General features: G+C 46.7%; 1 protein-coding gene across 2 annotated transcripts in view; it reads right to left on the bottom strand.

The window, feature by feature from the left end:
- Nucleotides 1–632: 632 nt before the first annotated feature.
- Nucleotides 633–18,236, bottom strand: part of ACCSL (1-aminocyclopropane-1-carboxylate synthase homolog (inactive) like) — a 155,352-nt gene continuing 137,748 nt past the window's right edge. For both annotated transcript variants that reach the window (XM_023239778.2, XM_045039157.1), the window contains exons 2-15: nt 10,854–11,410; nt 9,573–9,632; nt 9,070–9,140; nt 8,622–8,691; nt 8,311–8,377; nt 7,152–7,249; nt 6,823–6,900; nt 6,378–6,478; nt 5,200–5,289; nt 3,986–4,031; nt 3,751–3,892; nt 2,289–2,431; nt 2,051–2,204; nt 633–1,027 (exon numbers count right to left, since the gene is read on the bottom strand). In XM_023239778.2, the coding sequence (XP_023095546.2) occupies nt 945–1,027; nt 2,051–2,204; nt 2,289–2,431; nt 3,751–3,892; nt 3,986–4,031; nt 5,200–5,289; nt 6,378–6,478; nt 6,823–6,900; nt 7,152–7,249; nt 8,311–8,377; nt 8,622–8,691; nt 9,070–9,140; nt 9,573–9,632; nt 10,854–11,369 (1,719 nt within the window). In that variant the 5' untranslated portion in view covers nt 11,370–11,410 and the 3' untranslated portion in view covers nt 633–944. The remainder of the gene's footprint in view (nt 1,028–2,050; nt 2,205–2,288; nt 2,432–3,750; nt 3,893–3,985; nt 4,032–5,199; nt 5,290–6,377; nt 6,479–6,822; nt 6,901–7,151; nt 7,250–8,310; nt 8,378–8,621; nt 8,692–9,069; nt 9,141–9,572; nt 9,633–10,853; nt 11,411–18,236) is intronic.

Here is an 18,236-nt window from a genome sequence, read left to right as displayed (position 1 = left end):
TGATGATTAGAAAAAAAAAAAAAAGAAGAAGAAGAAAGATTGTCATTGAAGAACAAGAACCACCAACTCTGGACCCAAGAGAGGGAGGAAGATCACAAACCCAAGTGACCGACCAAAGCTATCAATTGGTGCTAAAAGCTCTTCTATCCTCTACAAAACGTGGTAGTCCCTGCTGTGCCGGTTTCACAGCATCAGTCCCCCAACTAGAGTGCAGATATCCAAGAGCTTTACAGAGCAACTCCCAGGTGATGTGATTCCAACAGCTGAAAACACCCGATATGAAACTGGGAGATCCCAGGCTCATCGCCAGAGATTCATTCTAAAAGCCTCTTGAACGGGGCGCAAATGGAAAGAACTCCTATTTGGAAGAAGGGATGTCTGGTATTTTGCCCCCACCCTGCACTTACCCACTCAGGTGTAAGGTGGGCCTGATCTCATGGGATGCAGTGTCTCATAGGATCCTGACAGCTAGAACGGGCTCTGTCAATTAGAGATCGCTTTTTTTCCTCCTTTCTGACCTTCCCCATGTAGTATTCTTCACATATAACCTGCCTTAGAATTTAAAAAGGATGAAAAAAAAAATCCCCCAAAGATGATACAAAAGAATGTAAAGAAATAAAATAGGCCTAGAGTTTAAGAGATTAAATTTATTAGATACTAAATACAAAAGTAAAACCATCAAAACAGGGACCCCGAAAGCTCCCACCCCAAACTCTGTAAAAGCATTCCACATAGGCACACAATGGCTAGCAAAGACTAAAAAGGTGCAACGCTTCCAAAACGACAGATGCTCAGCTTGAGAAAATTGATGATTGGGTCAGATGAGCCCATTCCTGGAAGAGCCCCTTGTTGGCTCTGTCACAGCATCAGGCCAAAACCCTCAGCCTTCTGGACCAGACGCTGATGTCAGGGATGCCCTGAGCATGTGACTGGCGGCAGCCCACTTACTCTCTCTGTGCATTCTCCAGTTGCTTCATGATCAGATCCTGCTTCTGCTCCGAGAGCACCTGATAGAACCGGTGCATGGCTAGAGGGTCCAAATGGGGACAGAGAAATGAAGACTTAATGGGCTTGCGGGTGGGTTCCAGACATCCCTAGATCATGGCAGACCACCACAGAGCCCCTCGTTCAGGGATGCTGAAGTTCAATCCTCCCTTCTTTGGGACAGATTTCCCAGTCTACCTGCCGCCTCCCCAGGGTCTCTTGCTAAGCTTCGTTATCACAGCATCCACCTGCCAGACACCTTCATATCTCCGATCCTGTAACCTGGCTTATAGCTTTGTCCTCATCAGGGTTTCTATCTGCCTCTAGTGTCCTTTGGCTCAGTCCATGCTCTAAAAGATGTTTCTGTAACATAAACGTTCTCTCGTTAACACTCCTATTCCCAGCAGGTAGAAGAGTGTCTGGTATGTGGAGAGACGCAATAAAAAAGTTGGTGAAATAAAGGTCATGTTCTCCATAACCTTCAGAGGAGAATCTGAAACACCACAGTATAATGTACAGGGACCTCCATGGTCCTCCGTCTGTCTCACCTACCAAACCACGGCTGCACAAGGGCAGTGTACCGCTTCTGATTAGCTGATAGTCCCAATGCCCTGCTCAATGCATGCACAGAACAGATACCCAAAGGGCGCAGTGTCCTCCAAGTGCCTATCTGTTCCTGTTTGCAAAGGAGCTTGGGAAATAGGAGATAGGAAAGGGGGGTGCACCTGGGTGTCTCAGATGGTTAAGCATCCAACTCTTGGTTTCGGCTCAGGTCATGATCTCAAGGTTTCATGAGTTCGAGCCCCAAGTCAGGCTCTGCTGTGCTGACAGTGCAGAGCCTGCTTGGGATTCTCGCTCTTTCCCTCTCTGCCTCTCCCCCACTTGCGCTGTCTCTCTCAAAATAGATTTAAAAAAAAAAAAAACGGAAAATGGAACAGATGGTATAGGAGGGCTAGCACTATCGGCTGCTAAAGGCCAAAAACAGGAAGATTCAGGAATCAGGTGACAGAGGAGTTGGTGAGGGATCTTTGAAGGATGCCAGGATTTGGAGGTCAGGACCATTCACCTTGTTTTAGCAGGAGGGGCTTGTCCGCAAAGGTGATACGGAACCAGCCGGGCTCCTTGCACATGTAGGTCCTGCCACGGGACAATATCAGCTTGTTGTCCAGGAAGCGGCGATGCAGGAGCAGCTCTTCCTCAAAGGTGCACGGATCCAGGTACTAGGGCAGGCAGAAGGACGGAGCTGAGCCCAGGACCCACCGGTAGGTCTGCCCAACGGCACTGGGCCTCATCCCAGAGCTCACCATTTTCAAGTTCATCCAGATGTAGAGGCCAGAGCCACGGTTGAGAAAAGGGATCCCTAATGCCTCCAACTTCTTGGTCATGTATCCGTGAGCTATCTGCAGCCGGGAGCGGTAGGTGGGCAGGTATACTTTGTCAATCCACTCTGGATGGGTGGGGAAAGACCGCTGTCACAGGGCCTGTGGCAGAGATCTGCCAGAGGGATCCTTACCCAAGGCTCCCTACCTGGGCTTTGTGCCAGCTGTTCCTATTCAAGACTGACTCTGTATTATATTTGATGACCTTTATCCCCAACACACCCATCACTTACGTAGAGCCGGGGTAGAGATATCAGGCTTCTCAATAGTCTGGTAGGGATGTTCTATTTGGATTTACACCCCTGATACAAAGAGTCAGGGTACCCCCTAAGTGAGACTTAGGTTGCTATTGTCAACTGGGCAAGTAGCAGATAATCAGAGCCCTCCTTACCTCCTGCCTCAGAGCCTCACGCAGCAGACTTTGAGAAATCTAGATATGCTTGGGGAGCTTTTAAAAGTCCTGATGCCCAGGTTATAGCTCTAGATCATCTAAATCAGAATCTTGGGGGAGAACACCCATATATCAGCATTTAAGCTCCCCAGACAGTTCCCATGTGTCGAAGGCTGAGAACTAGTGTTCGAGGGGCTAGGAACCTGGTTTCTGCCAAATATCAAAAGGGCCTGGCACCATCCACCAGAGATATCTGCTTGGATTTCTCCTATCTGCCCCTTTCCCCCTGCCAAAGCTGAAAGACAGTGTCTCTAAACCAGATTATTGAATTACATTCATTTGTAACATTATATAGCAGCTTTTAATTTAAATCCTCCAGCCTGGCATCTGCTCTGTTATAGGGAATTAAAGAGAGAGGGCCTTATCTAAGTTTGGGCCATGGCATTAGACAGAGGGGGTGGGGGGGGTGTTTCCTCTGAAGCCAGTATTCACTTGTGATCCACGGAGGAAGTTGAATCCAGGTGCCATAGATCTAGCCACACCAACTTGCCCAAATGGCAGCCCTCCTTTGGCCACCTTAGATGATGAAGTCAAGTCATATTCAAGGAGTCATGGCATTTCTTTGTAAGCTTTGCCTAAAGCAAGCAGGGCACTGGGGAGGGAAAACTGACCTCCACATAAAGGTGAATTTTGGGCTTTCAAGCCTTAGAGTACAATCTGACTATCCCTGTCCAGGCAGAGCATGAGCTCCCAGACAGTTAGACACAAGGCCCATCTACGTTTCAGACCAGCAGCTCCGTCTTCCATCTCTGCCCTACTACACTATCAGAGCCACATCCTGCCCTTCTTCAAAACTTCCTGTCCTGCCACCACTGAGCCCAAGACAGCAAACAGAGTCTCAGTGTTTTAGACATACATCAGAGGCCCAAGCAGACCCAGGAATCCCCATGGCCATGGAGTCTAGCCAAGATCCCAGCCCGGGATGGCACTCAGTACCTCTGTCCTGGAGCAGCCGGCACAACTTATGCTGGGCAATGCCAGAAATGCCATGGAGGTAGCCAAAAGAGCTCACAGCAGACGCCACCTCCCTGTTGTGGGTGTAGAGAACACCAAAGCGGAAGCCAGAGATGCCGAAATCCTAGAGGAAAAGAAGTAGGGGAAGGAATACCTGGTCTGCCCACCTCCTGGCTCCCTTTCCTTTCCTACCCAAAGACAGGAAGCTGGGGCTCACCTTACTGGTGCCCCAGATCACATGGGTCCTGTTGGGGTCAGGCAAACTGGAGAGGAGACAGTACAATCATGGTTATGAAGAAGTATGTGAAGAATGAAGACTTGGGGTCAATGCGGGTAAGAAGGGGAAAATGGACTTGAGGTCCTTCCTACACAAAAAGGCCTGCAGGGCCCAAAGTTCAAGAAACAGTTGCCCCAGTTAAGCCAAGAAATCAACAACAGGTATCACTGGCGAACGAGATGGGACAACTCCCAAGCGCCCACTGAACGAAGTCCAGGACCCTCAGCCTGGCTGGTGGCCTTCCTGTAGCTGGTCCAAAGCCACCTTTTTAGCAGTTAGCTCTTCACACATATGGGCCACCCATTGTTTCTAAAATGTGCTCACCTATTTCTTATTGTCCCATTTTTGGTGAAGCTGTTCCTTCTGCTGGGCATGCCCTTGCCTTGCTTTGGCTGCTGGGATCCTATCTTAGGGCCATATACTATCCTTAAGAAAGTTTTGCCTTGGGGTGCCTGGGTGGCTCAGTCAGTTAAGCATCCAACTCTTGATTTCAGCTCAAGTCATGGTCTCATGGTTCATGAGATCAAGCCCTGCATTTAGCTCTGTGCTATCAGCACCAAGCCTGCTTGGGATTCTCTCTCTCTCCCTCTCTCTCTGCCCCTCCGCTGCTCGTGCTCACTCAATCTCTCTCAAAATAAAAATTTTTTAAAAAGTTTCCCCCTATTTCTATTCTCTCCCTGTGTACTGCTTATCAAGAAGTTCCTCCCTGACCTTCTGTAGGGCTTTATGTTGACAGTAACCTTTCTACCATGCTGTCAAGTTATCTCATGTACAAAATGGCATTTAAAAAAGACACCTGGGGGGCACCTGAGGGGCTCAGTCGATTAAGCATCCAACTCTGGATTTCAGGTCTGGTTATGATCTCACAGTTCATGAGTTCAAGCTCCACATCAGGCTCTGTGCTGACAGCGTGGAGCCTGCTTGGGATTCTTGCTCTCCCTCTCTCTTCCCCTCCCCCACTCACATCCTCTCTCTCAAAATAAATAAACTTAAAGACACTTGAGAGGAAAGATGATGCTTTGCTCATTTTCACACTCCCAGTGGCACTTAGCCCTTTTCCTAGCACATAGCTGGTAAAGTTTATGGCACATGAACTCACCCTGTAAAAGCAGGAACCTCCTGGCTCTCATTCCCAACAGCTGAGGCCAACTCACCTTTCCATGCTCAAAACACTGTGGAATGTGATGAATTCATCAAACACAGACAGCATGTAAATCTCATCTATAATTACATGAAGGTGGTACCTGCAGGTTGGGTAAAAGAAGGAGAATGTCTAGGCGCTCTCCAATCTCAACTCATTTTCTTTTATGGTCTTCTCTGGACACAGATCAGCTACTCCTACTTCTCCAGCAGCCCATCCAACCCTTCCAAGCCGCATGGCAAGGTAGAAGGGGGTGGCCACCAGAAGGGGTCTTTAGACCCGGCTCGGGGGTAGGAAGAAAGAGGACCCAAAGACACTCAGGAGAACATCTAACCCTTCAACTGTAAAGCAGAGACCAACGAGGAGGGCTGGGTGTCCCAAAGAGTTTTATATCTGGTGTAGTCAGGGAGCTCCCACCCAGGGTCCGAACTGAGTAGTGGCATTCAGTGGGCTCAGTGCTAATGCACATCATCTTGTTTATTTTCCCAACAACCCTCTGAAGCAGTGGTGGTATCTCCATCTCACAGATGAAGAAACAGTTTCTGAGATACAGTTCATTTCCTCAATCAGCAGATGCTAGAGCTGGGATTTGAACCTAGTTTTGTCAAATTCCAGCCCACGGACTTCCAGTGTTCATCCTCTTGTCCTCCTGCTCTGCCATGAATTGGTCTGGATTAGAGTTATGAAATTTGAATAAGTGTTTCTTCTGGAAAATGGGAGATTAGGTACCCTAAACAATAGGGCTATTTCAGAACTCCAGAGATGGCGGATGTCAACATGTTTGTAGGAATGGGACATGAGGGTTCTCTGGGGACACATCTTCACCCCACAAGGTCTGAAAGTCTGTCTTTCTCAGCACCTCAGGCCAAGTAGTTTGGGAAATGGATGCTGGGAGAGAGTGGTTACACAACAAGAATTGGAAAAGCAACAAAACCAGATCATAATTGTTATGTAGGTGTCTGTACCTGGGCAAGAAAAAAAAAGAAAAAAGGCAAAATGGCCCAAAAATGTAGGGTTGAAGCATGTGGGCGCCTTTTCCTTCAATTTCAGTGTGAGTTCTACATAGCTTTGCAAAGTATACTGTGCGGTAAAAATATTGGAGTAAGTTTTGTCTGGTTCTGACTTCTTGACCGTGAGTGATCAGAACATTGTTAAGGGACTTTGTGTAGTCTTGAGGGGTGGAACTCTTACTTCTTGGCAAACTCCAGGTATTCTTGTAGTGAGTCTCGAGAGTAGACGTCTCCCAAAGGATTCTGAGGGTTGATTAGAATGAGGCCTCTGACCTTTTTCCCCTAAAAAAAAAATATAAAAAACCATAACTGAGTGAACACAAGTCCTACACATCTACCTGAAGTTCAGCTAAAGGTCACATCAGGACACCCCATTATGGACACCCAACCAAGGCCTCATTGGGATCTCACCTCCTTTAGGTGGGATCTTGAACATGCAGCCCCAGAAGGAGCTCTGGGGGCTGCCATAGACAAGGCTCAGGGCTCCCAGGGGGACATGGCCCCTGGGACACTGCTTCTTCCGAAGGAGCCCACACCACCGTGGTGAGAAGGTTGTACCGGGTCTCAGTCCTCAACCCTTCTCAGGGACAGCAGTGCCCACCCTGAAGACAGAGGTCCCTCCTTACTGTAAGCCTAGCCTCAAGTAGAGCTTGCTCCATCTTGTCCACAGTGAGCTGGAAAGGATGGAGATTTGCATCTGTGACCTGGAAGACAAACGCTGTCTGAGAACTGCCTACCGGAAAGCTTCTGAGCCTTAGTTCCTCATCCCACAGACACTGAACAATGCTTCATGCCCAGGGCTGCAGCCCCACATGTCTTCTTTGCTCTAATTTCTCCATCTCCTCCCACTGTCACTTATATAGGAGGAAAGAGAGTTCCCCTACACCTTCCAAATGCCCTAGAGACCTTCCATTGCCTAGGTGGGCTAAGCAGGGGGAAGGGTCCCCATTCTGACCTCACTGTCCAGGTGGACAAGAATCAGCTCAACCTTCGAATACAGGCAGGCACTAAAGGCGAAGCCACCATAAGAGGGGGCAGGAATCAGAAAGGCCTCTGGAAGCACAGGGAGACAAAGTCGTCAGTCCATGGTCTCCCCGTCAGAACACGCCAGGCCCCCTAGACCAGCAGCAACACTATAGACAGAGAAGGTTAGTTTGGCAATCCATCCTGCTTGGGGCTTAATGCTTTTGGGCTCAGGCTCTATAAAAGTTGCATTCTTATAAATGTTATTTGGGGGACACTAGAGAAGTTTCTTCTTTGGGGGTATACTAGAGAAGGAGAAGGGGAAGAATATTGCTATGAATGGCTCAGAATCCAGGTTACAAACCAAAATAGGCTTGCTAACAGGTGAAATGCTAGTCATCCACTGAGTCTTACCAGCTCTAGTAGGAACACAAGAGGCTGAGGTCTGTGCCCAGAGAGGGCGCTCATCTCTCTGCATGGCTCAGGTTACCTAGACTTGGTGAACCCATGGGTTCTTTTCTTCCCGTTCCTTTGGCCTCATTGATGAGCAAACCAAGGACTCACTCCTTTGAATGAAACCGCCATCTTGGTAACTTCCTTCTATGCAGCCAGAGCTCATCAAGATCTGAGACTCTTGTTTGGGTGTTGTTAGGAGGGAGACCAAGAACAGATCCCTCAGCCTTGTTTGATCTAGAACTAATTAGTTTTTTGTTTGTTTGTTTGTTTGGGTGGGGGGGAGGGTTTGTTAGTGTGTGTGTGTGTGTGTGTGTGTGTGTGTGTGTGTGTGTGTGTGTTTTGTTTGTTTGTTTGTTTGGTGGACGAGGATAGGAAATCTATCTTGTGAGCCAGTTTGCCAGGGCTCTCTGCATTGGAGTTGAGTCCAGAAGCCCAGCTAAGAATATACTGAATTGGCTCCCATTGTCACTATTTCTAAAGCATAACTCACTGAGGACCATCACACGTTTTCCTCCCATATTAAATGGGGACCCAAATCTCCCGCTACTACAGAAATAGTAGGAAGATGTTCTGATCAATGTAGAAGTCCCAGTACTTTAGGGGAAAGGCCTTGGGTCAAGATATTCTTCTTCCCTAAGGTCCAGTGCCCATTGTGCTGCTATTTCCCAGAGGGAAAGCAAAGCCCATTAACTTACCCCCTGGATCACAAAGAACCATGGCCAGTGTGGAGAATACAGAGGAGCAGCCATTTAGAACAACTACCTGAAGATGCACAGAAGACAGAAATCAAAACCCATCCCCCATATAAGAAGGTCTAGCCCTTTTCTCTCCCTCCCCCTAGGACGGGTATCAGGAACCTCTTTATCTGGTTATCCACTGGCCTTATCCATTGGCCTTTCCTCTGTCCTGGCCCTGAGGGTCTCTAATCGTTCTAGAAAATACAAAAGAGTCCCCCAAGAATAAAGCCCTCTACCAAGGGGGCAGTGAGGGTGGGAAACTGACTCACATTTTCTGGATCAAGCTGGTCAGGTACCTTGCAGTAGTAGGTCAGGAACCGGGCCACCTCTTCTCGCAGGCTGTGGACAAACCCAGAGAGACTTTGTGGTGCCCGGGCCCAGGGGCCCTTCCTCATTCGGGATCTAGACTACAGTCTTTTCCAAAGAGTAAGGTATCCAACCTCATGTTACAGGTTACTGACTGAGGCGATCAACTCCCCAGGCGACACAGACAAGAAGTATGAGAGTTGAGACAAGAAATCAAGCCTTTTGAATTATAGGGCACTGTTATTTCTATGACACCAGGCTCCTGATGAGGTTTCGCTCTAGATATTTTGTAGAAGTTGTTACCCAAAGAAATAGGGAGGTAGCCAACCAAGAATCTGGTGCTTTGGGTCCTTCCCTGGATGAGAGCAGGTGTCTAGGGGCCAAGAGACTTTAGATCTGGAAGTTACTTACAATGGTTGCCCTCTCCAATCAGGATATTGCAGCAAGTCATCCTCAATGTAGTTCATATCACTCTGACTCAACTGTGGACAAACAGAGCATGAGGACAGCCAGCCCAAGGAAGCCCAACAGGTCTCATCCCACGGCTCAGACACATCTGGGTGTTTGCCCTACAACACAGGGCCTGACAGAAGACGAACAGGGAAACATGCCCCTTAATGAATGGAAGCCCGATCTTGTCATAGACTATACAAATAGAGAATCACTGGGGAGTGTCTGATGGCCCTACAGGGCCAGAGGCTCCCTTGGCAGCCTACCCACCATATACCCGTCCACAGCACACCTCCAAACACAGTCAGTAAGCCAGAAGGTTAGATGTGCTATTCTAGAAGCTCTTTTCTCCCTTCTTTCCCCAAACTCCTAAGTCCAACTCCTGTATCTGCCACTTGCTAAGAAACATTCTAGTGGGACTAGGCCCGATGGCGGGTCCCAGCATAGCACAGGGCTTGGCTTACCCGTTCAGTCATCAGATCGAGGCAGAGCTTATTCTCACTGAGTCCAAGGTTAATGTAGCCCTGGAGATGGAAGGAATCTGAGATCAGTCCATTTGCCCTGCCCTATATGGGCCTCCTTAAACATTCTAGTAAATACTCATCCTAGGTTATTTCAAATGGAAATCTCACTGCCCCATGAGGCAGTTCAATCCATGTTTAACAACTTCAAGTGCTAGAAAACTTTCACACACCCAAAAATCTTACAGCTTGCAAGTTTTCCCCTTCAGAGCCACATAGTACTTCTATACCAGATACCAGTCGCTGAGTTCTTATCATGTGCCAGACCCTAGCACATGATTTAAAGAGAGTGAATCTCAGAAAGATTGAATAACCTACTAGCCACGTGACCACAGCCATGGGCAGAACCCACCTGCCTGACCCAGTACCTGCCTCATACCCATCTCTGCTTCCATGAGAGGGCCCTTCAACTTATTGGAGGAGATATGGTCCCTCAGAGTCCAGTGGAGATACTGGGCTCAGTTGGTCCCCAGAGAAGCAGATGGCCATTGACCACACATCACTTAGCTAGAAACAGAAAAGAAGGTTTGACTAGCACTGTCCTCCATCCTTTGGCTGGAGAGCTGTAGTGAACCTCCCTTGCTGGAAGTCTCTTGTTGGCTCCCTAACACTTAGGATACCATCCCAACACCTCACAATGGCCTGCCCCCATCCACACCTCGTCACAGCACTCATTTCCCCCAACCTAGCCTTTCCCTTATCACTCCCAGCTCTTCCCACCACGAAGCTTTCACACATGTAGTTCCTCCTACCTAGAGGTGCCCCCTCTCACCACCTCTACCATATGGCTGGCTGATTCAGTCTTTAAGACACCTTAGACCACCCGAATCAGGCAACCCCTTGTACACTTGGAATTATTATTCATGTTCCTTTCCCCAATGGCTGACTACATTCATCACTAGACTGAGTTCCATGAGGGCATGTCTGCTTACCACTTTGACCACAGTGACTCCTAGTGGGGAAGAGCATGGACTCAGGGAAAGCAGGCTGCGGGGGGGTGGCGGGAGTCTGGGGGAACTGGAAGGCAGGGGACTCAGACACAGCTCTTAATTTTATTAGCCATGTCACCTTGTTTCTGTGCCCATTCCCTTATCTATAAGACGACAATAGCATCTACTTTACGGAGCTAAGAAGAGTAAGAGAGCCCAGTACTTGGCACAGGACTCAGTCAACCCTAGTGATTGGGGCCCTTGAATAGGTGTCTCCCCCTGCCCTCATCCTCACCATGGTGTTCTTGTCCTCGTGGTATTTGTCTCTTTGGTAGATATTGTAGTCCTGGAAGCTGGAGTGGTATAAGGCAGAGATGTCCATCCCACGGCTGGACAGGTGCTGGCTGACAAATGTAGCTTCAAGATCACTCAGTTGGTGAACTGGCCAGTCAGGCTGCCTGGAGGACTGGGCCCACTGCCCACCTCTGACATCACACCTAACGTCCAGGGAAGGGCAAGACGGTTGGAGCCCTAGGCCACCCATGGCCCCAGACTGTAGGAGGTTGACCAACTGGTACATTAAGCGGCCCAGGAGGGCTTCCTGCTCGCTGGTGGCCTGACTGTGCCTCTGCTCCTCCAGCACCAGGTCCTGCTGCAGGTGCCTGGTCATTAGGTGCATGAGGTTCTTCTCTATGGTCTGCTTCAAGTTCAGCATCATCTCCATCAGGTGGGTGTGGATTCTCTGGTTTCTGAGGCCCTGACCCCTCATCTGGGCAGAGGGCATACGGAACATGCCTAATCGATGACTCATGCTCTGGGTCTTTGTCTTGGCCTCAGCAGGCTGGCTGGAACCTGCAGAGAAAGCGAGAAACCACGCAGTGCATTAAAGGAAACCCTCCTTGACCCTGAGGAGATCCAGGCCCCATCTCAGGCTCCTCACTGCCTCCTCCTACTTCCATGCCTTGGGTATAGGTACATGTTGGCTCAGGGAGAATTACCGACTCATTCGAGGGCAATGCCTAAGAGGCCCCAAGCCCAGACCCTGGAACACTATAGTTAAATGGCATTAAAATGTGTTCTGAAGAAGAGCATTAGGGCCCACTTTGAGAAAAAGGAGAAAGTAAACAGGTATGCTTCTGGGGTCTCCTCCCTCTCCCTCCATCAGAGCAATTCCTGCTTTACAGTGTTCTAAGAAAAGGGGATTCTGTAGAAATAAAGAGACAGAGAGAGAAAAAGAAAGAAAGAGAGGGAAAGATGAGGGGGGGGAGGGAGAGGGAGAGGGAGAGAGGGAGAGAGGGAGAGAGGGAGAGAGGGAGAGAGGGAGAGAGGGAGAGAGGGAGAGAGGGAGAGAGGGAGAGAGGGAGAGAGGGAGAGAGGGAGAGAGGGAGAGAGGGAGAGAGGGAGAGAGGGAGAGAGGGAGAGAGGGAGAGAGGGAGAGAGGGAGAGAGATAAAGAATAAAAAGCCTGAGTAAATTATTCTGTTAGCATAGAGGTGAGTACTGCCCAAGGGCCAAATCCAACTACCTCTTTTTGTAAATAAAGTTTTACTGGAATACAGTCACATTTGTTTGTTGATATATCATCTATGGCTGTTTTCACACTATAATGGCAGAGCTGAATAGCTGTGACACAGACCATAGGATATGACTCACAAGGCATAAAATGTTCATTATCTGGTCCTGTTTGGAAAAAGTTTGCCATCCCTTGTTCTAGAACATCAGCCCCTCTTTTTGTCTATTTTTCTTCGGTCCTTCTATCCTTCTTTGTGTCATTTCCTTATAAATACCTTCAACCTGCTCACTGTGACAGCTGCCTCAGACTTCCATCACTAGTAACCAGGGGCTAGATACATGGTTCTTGAACTTCAAACTTCACCAGAATCACTTAGAGGACTTGTTAGCACAGAGATGGTGAGGCCTCACTGCCAGACTTTGATTCGGTAAATCTGGGGTGGGGCCTGAGAATTTTCAGTTCGAACAAGTTCCTGAGACTCTACTTTGAGAGCCTCTGACTATTCAGACCAACCTTTCATCTGAAGAGAAGTCAAAATGATGGGAAAGACCTAAGAAACACCTTTTTAAAGCCTTGAAGAATCAACCAAACAAATCAGAGAGCAAGAAGCCACACGGTAAGAAAACCTGAGGCCAACAGCTGCCTCTAATTCTTTGTATGACAATCTTCATATTCCCAGACACAGAGACCTCTTTTCCTAAAAAATTCTAGATTTACAGCCCTTCCACTAGATGCCATATTCTGAGTTCTTATTCTAAATTCCATCCCCGCCATATGCAAAGCCTCATTACCTCCTTCACAGGTTTGTTGCACCAGCGCTTCAAAGAACCGGACACTCTGCCCAACTTCTCCAAAACATGTTCAGTCTGCCTGGGATATGCCCATAGCAATCTATACTTCCCCCTCATGACACTTAATACTGTTACATGTTCAGTATCTCCCCAGGTCAGCCTTCATCATTCTATCGTTAGCACAGTGCCTGGCACATAGGTAGCTAGGAGGAGAGGCACAACTACAGGATGTTGCCAAGTCAGTGAAGAGAAGAGCAAAGCCATGAGGACTTTGCTATAGAAGATGGAGCGGTGACCAGATACAGCCACAGGACAAAACAGTACTGAGTCTTGATTTAGGGTGCCAACTTCTCATCAGCAGTGATACAAAGAACTTCACGCGCCAGAATTAGGAACACGCATACTGTTTAGAAAGAGATTGAACAGATATCAATTCTCATGTCTAGACTAACCCTTTGTTCCACAAGCAAAATACTTTGTTCTGGCTCAGACTCCCTCCCCTACAAGTTAAAGGGTCATTTCAATGGGGCTTTCAACCCTGCAGATAAGGAGCTCATACGGTCCTTCCAGATACAGACATCCCCCAACTTAGAATGGTTCAGTTCTTGACTTTATGACTTGACGGTGGTGCAAAAGTGACACGCATTCAGTAGAAACTGCACTTGGAATTTCGAATTTGAACCTTTTCCTGGGCCAGTGATGTGCCGTAGGATCCCGTCTCATGATGCTGGGCACTGGCAGCAAGATGCAGCTCCCAGTCAGCCCCACAGTCACAAGGGTAAAAACCATTTACAACTATCCTGTACCCATACAACCCTTCTGCTTTTCACTTTCAGTATTCAATAAACTAAATGAGATACTCAACACTTTATTATAAAATGGACAGTGTTCGAGGATTTTGCCCAGCTGTAGGCCAGTGTGAGTGTTCTAAACATAATTAAGGTAGGCAAGACTAAACTATGATGCTCAGTAGTTCAGGTGTATTAAATGCATTTTCAACTTATAACGGGTTTATCAGGACAGAAGTCCATCATAAGTCAAGGAAAATCTATACTCAGATAGCATAGAGGGGTAGTTACGTGTCAACAGAGATTCCTGTGGTTTTGCCTTCCAAAGGGTGGTGCCTATCATCCCTGCTGGTTCTGAGGAGTTTGGCGGGAAGGGCCACACTGCTGGACAAGACTTCTCTTCAATGGGCAAGAAGTAGGGGGTTTCTGCTTTCTTCCAGGGCTAGTCTCTCACATATTGAGGGTCTTTGTCCTGTATCACCTTAATAACAAAATCAAAGATATCACAGCTCTGTAATATCCACTAGACCAGCACATGGTCCCAGACTTTAAGCAGTAATCCCAGTTCAGGCTGGATTAGGGGGCTCTCTTGAACTTCTTGCCCTGGAAGTCCTTGATGTTACCAAAACTCCATGACTCTGTCCCATCCACCCAGCCCTCAGCCAGGGACTCAGGTACAAAGAAAACAATGATCAGGATCAGGTAGGGAAACTGGAGGCCAGTGTGGCCCAACAAGCTATTCGAGGAGAAAGGCTGCTCGAAGCAGTTAGGATGAGAACCTCTCCAGGCAGGCTCATGGAACAGCAAATAATGCTAAGGCAAGTACCTAAAAGAAGTGTGTTTTCTTGGCAAAATGTATTTTTTTTCTTTTTTAAATGTTTATTTTTGAGACAGAGACAGACAGAGTGTGAACAGGGAAGGGGCAGAGAGAGAGAGAGAGAGACAGAATCCTCAGCAGGCTCTAGGCTCTGAGCTGTCAGCACAGAGCCCAACACAGGGCTCGAACCCACAAACCATGAGATCATGACCTGAGCCAAAGTTGGATGGTTAACCAACTGAGCCACCCGGGTGCCCCCAAATTCTTTTTAAGTTTATTTATTTTGAGAGAGAGAGAGACAGCAAGTGGGGAAAGGGCAGCGAGAGAGGGAGAGGCAGAATCCCAAGCAGGCTCCACACTGTCAGCACAGGGCCTGATGCAGGGCTCAAACTCACGAACCGCAAGATCATGACCAGAGCCAAAGTCTGACGCTTAACCTGAGTCACCCAGGCACCCCAAAATGTATTTGAAATGAGTATGTGGTAAGGCCAGGAGGCAACCTGGCAGTTAGATTTCTGCCAAGACTTATATTTTCTATAAGAAAAGTCTATTGTGAAAAATGTTGGCCCACAAAGGCAATAATGCCCCTAAATTGTCTGGTATTGAGGTATACCAACCCTTTCCTCAAGTTGTCTTGTACGTACCCTTGGTTTCAACATTCCCCAGCTTCCAACCATCTGCCTATTAGGTCACACTCAGGGGTCTTCTATAACAGCTAGAAGCCATGGCTCAGAACCAGCCCAACTGATACCAACAACCTTCCGAAAAGAGCCAAAGGGCTGACAAACAGTAGAAGCTGGGAATAGGGAATGAACATGGGAAATGAGCTAGAACCAGCTCATTTGTTTGCGATGTCAGCACCTGTCTCCAAGCAGGACAATTTTTATGTCACTTTCCCTAGGACCCTACAAGCTCTCTAGCTCGGTCTTGCCCTCCGACCTTCCTTTCCTTTGCCATGTACCAGCTTCTCCTGGTGTCCCAGTCCTTGGGCCTCAGTCAGATACTTCCTCCTTGTTATGGGAAGTGTGATAAGGATTGCGGGGCCTCCTTTACGTGCGTGAGAAGCAAGGTGTGGGGGAAATAGACCCCTAAACACAAGTTGCAAAATTGAAGTCTCAGGTAAAAGCAGCCTTGCAGAGCCTAGACTCTATTTTATAGTTCCTACTCACCAATTGTAGCATGTTGTGAGAATGATCTCCCCTGTCTGGGCATCAGTTTCTCATATGTAAGATAAGAAGATACCTCAATTCAAGGGGATAAAACTGAAGCTTCATGAAGATGAGTCACTTCTAGGCCACAGTAGAGCCAGGATTTAAACCTCAGACCTCCCACGTTAGCCCAGAACTCCTGGGAACAAGAGAAAGCTACAAGAAAACCAGCCCTTACATGGACAGCAGCTTGGCCTCATGTCACAATGTCCAGGAAGTCTCAATTGCTGCAGGCGGATTAACTTCACCCAACAATCTTGTCCTCCTGTATTGACTCCAAGCCCCCGGGCAGAAGCTGACAAATACTCTGGAAGTGGTTACCTTAGACTTACTTGCATTTTTCAGAGGATGGCTTTTCAAGTACAGTGTCCAGAACACAAAATACAGACACATGAATAAGCAGCATGAGGTAAGACCAGTACAGACAACAGAAAGACTAAAATGGACTCCAGCTACTAAGAGTCGACTATAAAATGATTGCTCTTCTTCTCAAGGAGATAGAAACTCAAGTCTGAAAACTGACAGAATAAATGGAAATTATTAAGAGGACAAATTTGAAAGAAATCAATCAATTCTAGAGGTTAAAATCCACTGACCAAAAGTGAAAAGCCTCAATGGCAGAGTTTAACATCAAATTAGATACAGCTAAAGAAAAAATTAATGACCCAGAAGAAGAGGCTGAAGAAACTTTCTAAAACGTGACATGAAGACACAAAAGTAAAAGAAGATAGCAGAGGATCTAAAATGTACATATACATATTCATTTCGAGTCCCAAAGGAAGAGAAAAATAGACCAGAAGCAATCTGAATAAGATGTTTTATCAGTGCCAAATAACCAGACACCGCAGCATGGATTCAGCAAGCCCAACAAATGCAAATTAAAATAAAGCAATCTACATATACATACATATATGTATATACGTATATATTTAGGAGATTATATATCTACAAAAAGACAAACATCTCAAAAATCAGCCAAGAAAAAAAGTTACCCTCAGAGGAATAACAGACCAAAAGCTGACTTCAGCCAACAGCGGAAACCTGAAAACAATGAAATGTTCTTTTATTTTTTTAATTTTTTTAACATTTATTTATTTTTGAGAGAAATAGAGACAGAGTGTGAGCAGGGTAGAGGCAGAGAGAGAGAAAGACACACACAGGATCGGAAGCAGGCTCCAGGCTCTGAGCTGTCAGCACAGAGCCCGACGCAAGGCTCGAACTCACGAGCCGTGAGATCATGACCTGAGCTGAAGTCGGATGCTTAACCGACTGAGCCACCCAGGTACCCCTGAAATGTTATTTTCAACATATAGAGAGAAAGTAACTCCCAACCTAGAATCCTGTAGCCATCAAAGGATCAATATTTCAATAGGTGTTACCAATTCCTCCCTGCTAGAGGGAATAGATTTGTGCAGAGGATACTACTAATCTGAGCAAGTAAGTTTGCCTTTAAAAGCTAAGGCCAACCGAGTGAAAGAAACCAGACACAGTACACATTGTACAGTTCTACTTATGGAACAAGCAAAAGTAACCCATAGTGATAAAAATCAGAACAGAGGTTGCCTGGGGAGGAGGTTGGGAAAATGACAGCAATGTGGTACAGGGAACATTCTGGGGAGATGACGTGATCTATAACCTGAGGCTGTGGTTACATGGCTATACCATTTGTCATAGTTCAAATTGTACAGTTAGGAATTTTAATATATTTAGGAAGCAGGTTTTTCAAATGCAGCTGTAGCTAATTTAAAATTCTGTTAGGATATAAATAGCCAAGTAAGTTTGCTTCCAGTGCTAGCCCATTAAGTGGAAAGACCCATATGGGGGCAGGTGCCAAGGACACAGGAGCACATTTACATAATTATTTATAGTAGGAAAGAAATGAAGAGCCAATTCTCAAAAAAAAAAAAAAAAGCACATATAGAGAATGTTTAAGTCTGGATGAAATTACTAATTTAGCTTAAAATTTAGTTTATTAATCCTAATCCCAGGTGAGAAATAAAGTCAAAAGAAATCAATTTACATAGAAGTTATCAAAGGACTAATTCCCTAAAAAAGTAACTGGTCCAGACAGTCTCACCAGGAACTCTACCATATATTTAAAGAAGTATATTATTCCAGTTCTATTTAAACCGTCCAGAGAAGAGGAAACACACCCACATTTTACAACTAAACAATAACAGATCTGATGAAGTTTATAGGAAGAACTATGGACAAGTCTTACCTATCATCAGATTATCAATACTTAAAAGCTGAATAGCACTTTGCACACAGACTCCAAACGCATCGTAACATAACCTTATGACCAAATGGGATCATACAGAATGGAAGGATGGTTCAACCCTATGATTTGAATGAACTTCTCCTTAACAGATCCTAGGGGGATAAAAATCATTTGATCTATAGACACTAAAAAGACATCTGACAAAATGAGACACCCATTCTTGACTTAGACAATAGGATGAATGGATACCTCTTTAACATTAGACATCTCTCAGCCAAAAAGCCAGACTCTTACTCATTTAGGAAATTCCGAAAGGTTTGAACTCCTGAACAAAAGGAAAG

The sequence above is a fragment of the Felis catus genome, chromosome D1 (assembly GCF_018350175.1).
Source record: "Felis catus isolate Fca126 chromosome D1, F.catus_Fca126_mat1.0, whole genome shotgun sequence".
Lineage (NCBI taxonomy): Eukaryota > Metazoa > Chordata > Mammalia > Carnivora > Felidae > Felis > Felis catus.
This window is presented reverse-complemented; position numbering and strand designations above follow the sequence as displayed.